The sequence below is a fragment of the Ostrea edulis genome, chromosome 1 (assembly GCF_947568905.1).
Source record: "Ostrea edulis chromosome 1, xbOstEdul1.1, whole genome shotgun sequence".
Lineage (NCBI taxonomy): Eukaryota > Metazoa > Mollusca > Bivalvia > Ostreida > Ostreidae > Ostrea > Ostrea edulis.
In genome coordinates, this window is record NC_079164.1 from 96,013,354 (window position 1) to 96,023,353 (window position 10,000).

General features: G+C 36.0%; 2 protein-coding genes across 9 annotated transcripts in view; one reads left to right on the forward strand and one right to left on the reverse strand.

Annotated features, from left to right (window-relative positions):
• LOC125672487 (tripartite motif-containing protein 3-like) overlaps window positions 1-9,509 on the forward strand; it is a 17,468-nt gene extending 7,959 nt beyond the window's left edge. For 3 of the 4 annotated variants that reach the window (XM_056139238.1, XM_056139245.1, XM_056139242.1), the window contains exon 2: window positions 1-177. This exon is cut by the window's left edge and continues 4,285 nt beyond it. Coding sequence is in view for 1 of the 4 variants with exons in the window: in XM_056139248.1 (XP_055995223.1) it covers window positions 9,376-9,440 (65 nt within the window). In the remaining 3 variants the exon portion in view is untranslated. Of the gene's footprint in view, window positions 178-9,375 lie in introns of those variants that run through there. The other variant, XM_056139248.1, reaches the window with a different exon arrangement.
• The window catches only part of LOC125672504 (solute carrier family 35 member C2-like), a 12,892-nt gene continuing 5,123 nt past the window's right edge, over window positions 2,232-10,000 (reverse strand). For all 5 annotated transcript variants that reach the window (XM_048908724.2, XM_048908725.2, XM_048908731.2 and 2 more), the window contains 5 exons: window positions 9,846-10,000; window positions 8,162-8,245; window positions 5,259-5,434; window positions 3,996-4,119; window positions 2,232-2,484 (listed from right to left, as the gene is read on the reverse strand). The exon at window positions 9,846-10,000 is cut by the window's right edge and continues 14 nt beyond it. In XM_048908724.2, the coding sequence (XP_048764681.1) occupies window positions 2,366-2,484; window positions 3,996-4,119; window positions 5,259-5,434; window positions 8,162-8,245; window positions 9,846-10,000 (658 nt within the window). In that variant the 3' untranslated portion in view covers window positions 2,232-2,365. The remainder of the gene's footprint in view (window positions 2,485-3,995; window positions 4,120-5,258; window positions 5,435-8,161; window positions 8,246-9,845) is intronic.

A 10,000-nucleotide genomic window follows, 5' to 3' on the forward strand; every position in this document is an offset into this window, starting at 1 on the left:
AATATTGAAATTTTATCATTTAATAAAGTCACCAAGCAACATTTCCCAAGTGATTTATCTTATTTCAATGACGTTTTGATACTGTCCTCTCTTCTAAATTCACCAGCAGAAAAAAGATTATTTGTTATGATGTATTTAAAATGTATCATGTTGGGTAAAATTATATACAAGAGACAGGTGTGATGTTTTTAAAACAATTATCTCATCTTTCAGCTTGCAACGCGTTTCCTAACATTGATGAATATTTTGTGTGCTTATATTACAGTATATTTAAAATTCAAAAATTATAACAAATAATATATATGTGTAGCGGGGAGCCAGGTTTGATCGCCCAGTGGTCAGATAGCTCTAACAGTTGATAGAGCACCTGACTAGAGATTCAGGGGGCCTGGGTTCGAATTCCGGTCTGGTCTGTTGGTAGAGCACCTGACTAGAGATTCAAGGGGCCTGGGTTTGAATCCCGGTCTGGTCTGTTGATAGAGCACCTGACTAGAGATTCAGGGGGCCTGGGTTCAAATCCCGGTCTGGTCTGTTGGTAGAGCACCTGACTAGAGATTCAGGGGGCCTGGGTTCGAATCCCGGTCTGGTCTGTTGGTAGAGCACCTGACTAGAGATTCAGGGGGCCTGGGTTCGAATCCCGGTCTGGTCTGTTGGTAGAGCACCTGACTAGAGATTCAGGGGGCCTGGGTTCGAATCCCGGTCTGGTCTGTTGGTAGAGCACCTGACTAGAGATTCAGGGGGCCTGGGTTCGAATCCCGGTCTGGTCTGTTGGTAGAGCACCTGACTAGAGATTCAGGGGGCCTGGGTTCGAATCCCGGTCTGGTCTGTTGGTAGAGCACCTGACTAGAGATTCAGGGGGCCTGGGTTCGAATCCCGGTCTGGTCTGTTGGTAGAGCACCTGACTAGAGATTCAGGGGGCCTGGGTTCGAATCCCGGTCTGGTCTGTTGGTAGAGCACCTGACTAGAGATTCAGGGGGCCTGGGTTCGAATCCCGGTCTGGTCTGTTGATAGAGCACCTGACTAGAGATTCAGGGGGCCTGGGTTCGAATCCCGGTCTGGTCTGTTGCAATTTCTCCCTTCCTGTTACATTTGGTGCTGTAGACAAGCCCCTGGAAATGACAGGTGAAAATGCCTGCCTGGGGATTAAGATTCTGGGTTGATGTCTTCAAGTGTGAAGACATTAAAGGAGGAAGGGATGTCATGGTCAGCTGCATTCAATTGCCAGTGGCCTGATAGCTTAACTAGTAGAGTACCTGACTAGAGATTTATGGGGTCTAGGCTCAAATCCTGGTTTGATCCGCTGCATTTTCTCCCTGTTACATGTACATATGATTTGTGCCAAGTTTGACCAGTGGTTCTGGAGAAGATGAAAATGTGAAAAAGTTTACAGACAAATGGACGGACAGACAGACAACAGGTGTTCAGAAAAGCTCACTTAGTCATTCAGCTCATGAACATTTCAATATTATTTAATGTGGTCCTGCTACCCTTGAAAAGAATTTGTTTGAATTAATATCTTGTATATTCCCATATAAAACTTTGATCTCCTACTGTGGCCTCATCTAAACCCACGGGCACTTGTTTCATACATGGGTCCCCCCTTCTTAATAATACCACAAGGTGTGGTATTACATATATCAAGGAGGGGGGGCCATGTATGAAAAAAGTGCCTGTGTCTTAACCCCTGAATTGAACAAACTAGAATTTGAATTATGTGGGGATGCTTGCATATTAATCATCAGAGCTCTTTTGTTCTTGAGAAAAAGTTTTAAAAAGATTTTTCTTACATATCCACATTGATCCCCTATTGTGGCCAATCTAATTAAAATCATCTCTAACCGTTACTCCTGATTCTCCAGTGTAACAGTTGGAGAAGATCTGATTTTAATTAGATTGCTATTGTGGCCCCACCCTACCCCTAGGGCCATGAATTGGATAAACTCGAATCTACTCTATGTCAGGAAGCTTTCGTGTAAATTTCAGCTTTACTGGCCCAGTGGTTCTTGAAAAGATTTTTAAATACCCCCACCCTATTTTCTGTCTTTTCTTGATTATCTCTCCTTTGAATTCCATTTACCTAAGGATGATTTGTACCAGGTTGATTGAAATTGACCCAGTGGTTCTGGAGAAGAAGATGGGAAGTGTGAAAAGTTTACAGCAATAACAATGGACGTTAGACAAGTTTCGATTAGTAAAGCCTTTTGGGTCAGGTGTGCTGAAAAATCAACCCATTTTCTTAACAACATAATTTATTATAAACTATGATGAGGTTTAGAATATTCAATACATAATTACAATAACATTATGCAACAGTTAAATAAAATGAAAATCTCCAAGCCAATGCTCAACATTTCACCGGAATGTGTTATCGGTCTGTTTTGGCATTAAAAATTGCACTCTCTTCTGAATCTGAGTCATCAGCTCTTAACATCTCCATAGTTTCCTCTCGTGAAAGCCTTCCTTCTTTTTTATTTTCTTCACGAACTGAAAAAAAAAAAAAAATGAAACGTGCATCTTTTCTACCAATCTAATTTTGTGGGTATCTCATAGAGACTGAAAAGGTTTAGCCAACAAAGAAGCGGACACAAAATTCCTGTATAATACATGTACCAAGTTAATTTAAAGCAGAGCAGGGCAGTGGTTTTGCTTACCAAACAACAAACAATAAAACAAAAAGAAAAATGAAACAAATATGAATTAAAAATCAAAGGATAATGATAAAAAACTTATAAACTTTATATATTGAATATAACAAAATGGAAAAAAACAAATAAGAATTAAAAATTAAAGGATAAAAATAAAATACTTACCAACTCTATATTACATATTGATAAGAACATGATTATTTAAAAGTCAGTTTGTTAGATATTGATCGATCAAGGAAAATGGTTATACATACAACGGGTAAAAAATTCAAGTCTTGTTTTTCGTGATGATAGTTAATAACAAGTAAATATGACATCACAGAATGAGCCATTTTTGCTTTCGAAATAATAGCATAGAGGGTAGGTTTGCTTACCCTGTAGTCCAAAGATAATATCAATCGGTGTCTGAGAAAGCCTGTGTTCCATGTTACCCAATAAAAATATACTGTAACATTTTCATACAGATTTGTTACAAATATATCTTCAAGTTGGAAATACAGGATGCTTCCCTAAGCATTTTATTTAGGAAATGAATTTCATTCTTGATTCATGCCGGCATGAAGTGTTACAATTCATACCCTCATGTATTATCAAAACTGACATTATTCCTTAAAACATTTTCATTTCTATCAGAATGCTCAGCCGTTAAAAATCTACATACTTCATTTATCAAGATTTATACGTGCATTGTTCACAAATGGACCACATTATTAAAATTTGTATATTTTTATTACATATTGATTGACAAATCTAATAAATTATTCAAATGTGTATCGCGTTATTCTAGAGTTACTCACTATATTGATACTGGAAAAGTCACATTACAAATTATGCTCAAGATGACGTAGTAAGATATTCTGATTTGGATTCAGGATAAAAAAGTCATCCATTGAGCACAAAAGAGGGGGGTGGGGGTAACCATGCAATAATTTGTTTATCAAACTGAAACAAAGCAAGACTACAGAAATGCAACTCTTATTGCCAAAAAAAGTCCTGGATCCGCTGAGCTTGCCCTAATGGTAGCAAACATCAATGTATTACATTAATGTACAAGCAACGAAATAAAGTGATATGATTAATTACCATTTCTCAAGTCTCTAACTAATTCAAAATGGAAATCACTGAATATCATGGATTGAAAAATGCTTACAATTATAGAGTCAGAAATGGTTATTTTTGCACTTGATTCTATCTCCAAAATAATTTAGGTGCAAGACAGAAAATGGTCCCTGTCATACATGTACCTACACTACAGTTCTTTGCAAATGCACTATGTACATCTGTAAAATGTGCCCCAAATCACTTTGCATATCAAATACAGCATTAAGTAGACAAGATTTGACTTCTTACCAGACACAGCTTTCATGATGATGTGAATTGAGATCCCTAATAGGCAGACAATGAGACCTACTCCATTAATGAAATTCATCCTGTCACCATTCACACTGGCCGCTAAGTACAGAGTGCACACTTCCTATTGACAAACAGAATTCATACAATTAATACTAATGTCAGATAAACGGGGCTCTTCTCCAGATATTTTTGTATAAATATTTCTTGATTTAGCATTATATAAATCAAATACATTTTAATACAGTATTTAGAAAGCCACATAAACAAAACTGATGTAAAGAGTATAGAATAGTCTTATAAATTATTACAACACATGATTACACATGTTAACTAATAAATTATTACAACACATAGCCACACATGTTAACTTATAAATTATTACAACACATGATCAGACATGTAACTTATAAATTATTACAACACATGATCACACATGTCAACTTATAAATTATTACAACACATGCACGTTAACTTATAAATTATTACAACACATGATCACACATGTTAACTTATAAATTATTACAACACATGATCACACATGTTAACTTATAAATTATCACAACACATGATCACACATGTTAACTTATAAATTATTACAACACATGATCACACATGTTAACTTATAAATTATTACAACACATGATCACACATGTTAACTTATAAATTATCACAACACATGATCACACATGTTAACTTATAAATTATTACAACACATGATCACACGTTAACTTATAAATTATCACAACACATGATCACACATGTTAACTTATAAATTATTACAACACATGATCACACATGTTAACTAATAAATTATTACAACACATGATCACACATGTTAACTTATAAATTATTACAACACATGATAACATGTTAACTTATAAATTATTACAACACATGATCACACGTGCTAACTTATGAATTATTACAACACATGGTCACACACGTTAACTTATAAATTATCAATTAAAACGCATGATCACACATGTTAACTTTGCTGAAATACAATGTACAGTCAAACCTCGTTATCTCCACTCGATGAGACTGAGAAAAAACTTACAGATATTTGAGCATTCGAGATATTGAGGGTAAATACTTAAAAGAATAAGTGGTTGGGACTTTCAAATCACTTCGATATATCCATGGTATTTGAGATGATGGTGTTTGAGATACTGAAGTTCAACTGTACATCAAAATCAAAGCACTCACTATGTATGACTAGATCATGTGACTAATGATGCTAGAGATTACATAACTTATTACCTTAAAAATACCTGCTATCGACAGTGTCAGACTGGAGGTGTTGGCTAATAAAAGAAATTCGCTGAATTCCAAAAAGAAAGCGATGAAAGCACCTAGAAATACAAGTCCTACGTTTCTGATGATGAGAGGTGTGTCTGTGTAGGCGAAAAAGTCCTCTTTTGTACTGAGCTTGATCCCTGAAAAAGAACAAAACCCAAATAACACATGTATCCCTACAATACCCAAATAACATATCTATATCTACAATACCCAAATAACATATCTATCCCTACAATACCCAAATAACACATCTCTCCCTACAATATCCAAATAACACATCTCTCCCTACAATACCCAAATAACACATCTCTCCCTACAATACCCAAATAACACATCTCTCCCTACAATACTCAAATAACACATCTATCCCTACAATACCTAAATAACATATCTATCCCTACAATACCCAAATAACATATCTATCCCTACAATACTCAAATAACACATCTATATACCTACAATACCCAAATAACATATCTCTCCCTACAATACCCAAATAACACATCTATTTCTACAATACCCAAATAACACATCTATATACCTACAATACTCAAATAACACATCTATCCCTACAATACCCAAATAACACATCTCTCCCTACAATACCCAAATAACATATCTATCCCTACAATACCCAAATAACACATCTATCCCTACAATACCCAAATAACATATCTATCCCTACAATATCCAAATAACACATCTATTTCTACAATACCCAAATAACACATCTATATACCTACAATACTCAAATAACACATCTCTCCCTACAATACCTAAATAACACATCTATTTCTACAATACCCAAATAACACATCTATCCCTACAATACCCAAATAACATATCTATCCCTACAATATCCAAATAACACATCTATTTCTACAATACCCAAATAACACATCTATATACCTACAATACTCAAATAACACATCTCTCCCTACAATACCCAAATAACACATCTATCCCTACAATACCCAAATAACACATCTATCCCTACAATACCCAAATAACATATCTATCCCTACAATACCCAAATAACACATCTCTCCCTACAATACCCAAATAACACATCTATCCCTACAATACTCAAATAACACATCTCTCCCTACAATACCCAAATAACATATCTATCCCTAAAATACCCAAATAACATATCTATCCCTACAATACCCAAATAACATATCTATCCCTACAATACCCAAATAACACATCTCTCCCTACAATACCCAAATAACACATCTATCCCTACAATACTCAAATAACACATCTCTCCCTACAATACCCAAATAACATATCTATCCCTAAAATACCCAAATAACATATCTATCCCTACAATACCCAAATAACATATCTATCCCTACAATACCCAAATAACACATCTCTCCCTACAATACTCAAATAACACATCTCTCCCTACAATACCCAAATAACATATCTATCCCTACAATACCCAAATAACACATCTATAAAGATGAACACAATAAATGTGCAAAAATCATAAAATGACAATTTTCCCAGAGCAGCGATTTTTTTCCTTATATAACTGGTACCGATAAACGGTACCATTCCCAATGATAAAAACCATTGGTTTTTCCCAATTTTGAGACTAAAAATTCCCAATTTACTTGCTGAAAAATAGACCGCTGACATCATAATTTACTTACTCTGAAACGTTGTACAAGTTAACTAAAATGTTCACTTCCAGTATTAAATCAAAAGTACAGATCATGGCAGTGTGCGTGTTTTGTAGAGCTACGACGATTCTAAAATGAGGCTACGACGATTCCTTATGGATCACAACAGCAAATATTACCGTACAAAACTTTTTAAAGGGATGACTACTTCTTGTTTTGTTCTCTTTTTTCTTTCTTTTAGTTGAAATCATTTGCCGATACATTGGTAAAAAATTCCCAATTTGTTCGATTTTGACGCTATTTTTCCCAATTGAATGGGTACCGGTACCAGTACCAGTGGGTAGAAAAAAATCGCTGCAGAGCTTTCTCAAATTCTGTTGCATAGTTGAATGTATAAACTTTGCAAAAATTAAACATTTCTAAAGATGAAAAAAAAAGAACTTGAGTTTAAATGCAAAAATAAATACTTTTTGATGGCCCTGTAAAAAAATATTGAGAGTGCTCCTTTCAGTCTGCTGACACATGACATTGTGCACAGACGGTAAAGAGAAAATTCTTTGAAATAATTAATAATTTCAGTATTTTAAAGATCAGAATGAAGCCCTCGGACACTCTCCAGAGTCTGGCATTAACAATTCGGATCTAAAGATTCTGATTTCTTGCATCGACAATCAGAATACACGACGTATAACCATGCTCCATTAAAGTTAAAGAGATTATAAAGATACACAGTGAAAGAACCAAAAGTCTCATTTCAAACAAACCTTGACATTAATTCTATATCATATTTAGGCATGCATTTAGCATGTAAACATGCACATGACTGATCATATGTGTGCTGTACATACTGAAGATTCCTAAATATATGTGAGGAATTTCGCAAGAAGAATCATTCTCAAAATAAAATTACTTGCTTTAAATTTATTTTCATATTGCTATAATACATAAAAAACTCTTGATTTACAGATCAATGGCAAATTTATGCCTGCTCCATTTGAGGTCTACGAGCCATTTTGCGATATCTTAAGTAGTCGTGTAAAATAAGAAATCTACAGTATTACGTACATTTACAATGTAGCTTCTGAGTGTCATAAACAACCTGGGAGAAAAGGGACATCACTCAGATGTAAGGAAACATTAGATGAACATTCATAACGTCCTCGTAACACCAGTTCCTTGTTATATACAGCATCATTTTATTATTGTATTATTGTAACATAGTATACCCACCTTCAAAATACACAGACAACGGGAGCAAGGCTAATATCATCCACGGCTGAATATGATACATCATGTCAAGGGGGTTATGTAAACCTGCAACGAGAACCGAGAACTGTACTGGCTGATTCCAGTTAAGCATTTCCTACCAACCAGACGAGAACCGAGAACTGTACTGGCTGATTCCAGTTCCTACCAACCAGACAAAGAACTGTACTGGCTGATTCTAGTTAAGCACATCCTAACAACCAGACAAAGAACTGTACTGGCTGATTCTAGTTAAGCACACCCTACCAACCAGACAAAGAACTGTACTGGCTGACTCCAATTCCTACCAACCAGACAAAGAACTGTACTGACTGATTCTAGTTAAGCACATCTTACCAACCAGACAAAGAACTGTACTGGCTGACTCCAATTCCTACCAACCAGACAAAGAACTGTACTGGCTGATTCCAGTTAAGCACATCCTACCAACCAGACAAAGAACTGTACTGGCTGATTCTAGTTAAGCACATCCTACCAACCAGACAAGAACAAAGAACTGTACTGGCTGATTCTAGTTAAGCACATCTTACCAACTAGATGAGAACAAAGAACTGTACTGGCTGATTCCAGTTGAGCACATCTTACCAACCAGACAAGAACAAAGAACTGTACTGGCTGATTCTAGTTAAGCACATCTTACCAACCAGACAAGAACAAACAACTGTACTGGCTGATTCCAGTTAAGCACACCCTACCAACCAGACAAAGAACAGTACTGGCTGATTCTAGTTAAGCACATCCTACCAACTAGAAACTCACAGAACAAAGAACTCGCTGAATGAACAAAGAATGGACATGTGTTGATTTTTCTGATCCAGAGAATTTAATGACACTGACTACAAATACCTAAAGCAGTATAGTTTATGACAATGTGAGAATGAGCAAGCATAAGTTTGAATTAATATCTGTACGTGAATATGCATTAAAAGAGGTTGCCCTTAGAAAATCTGACACTGTCTCTGATGTAATTACTTTGTCCTTAATTATGTACTTTCCCAGTCACAAATATATAGGTCATATTACAGAATGGAACTTCCTTATTGATTCTTATCACATTTCAGTTATCAGCACTGTATAATACTTTTATACAGCTACTTTCATGAGATATTAAACAACATAAGAAATCCAACATCTATATTATATCTCAACACCTCACCTCTTTGTTGTTGATTTTCCAGTGGCAGATCCAGAGGGATTGGAACACTGCCCTCCTTTCCACAGAAATTTTTTATTAAAAAGGTAAAAATGCACTTGGGGGGTGGATCCTTTGAAAGAACCAACATTTATGGTAGAACCAGGAGGGGGCGATTTTCTACATGTGTCAAAAATTACTGGATCCATCCCTGTTTTCCATTGATACTGTCTTAATTCATTGCATCACTAAGATGATAGGTAACAGACAGCAAGACCTATTTTTCCCCCCACATCGCGAATGGCCAAGTACAGACCCTGAAGCGTGCTACTACACCTCCAAAGCGTTTCGTTTCGTTCCGTCATCGTTCAGCGTTTCGTGCAAATCGTTCACCGTTCCATGCAAGAATCGTTTCGTACCGTTCCATGCAAGTGGTGTAGTAGTACGCTTTAGGGTCTGTACTTTGTGAAGTTTTAATCACACTACAAAGTACTTATCGATATCTTTATACTGTACCTAATTTATTTTTTTGAGTGACAATTTGAGCAAGAGTCCACCTGAGGCCAGACAACAAGGAAGCAGACAGGACCATGATGAAGCCCTTCATGTTGAACTGAGTGGAATGGAAAGTGAACAAAAACAGGCCTCCCGCTATAAACAGCACAACAAAC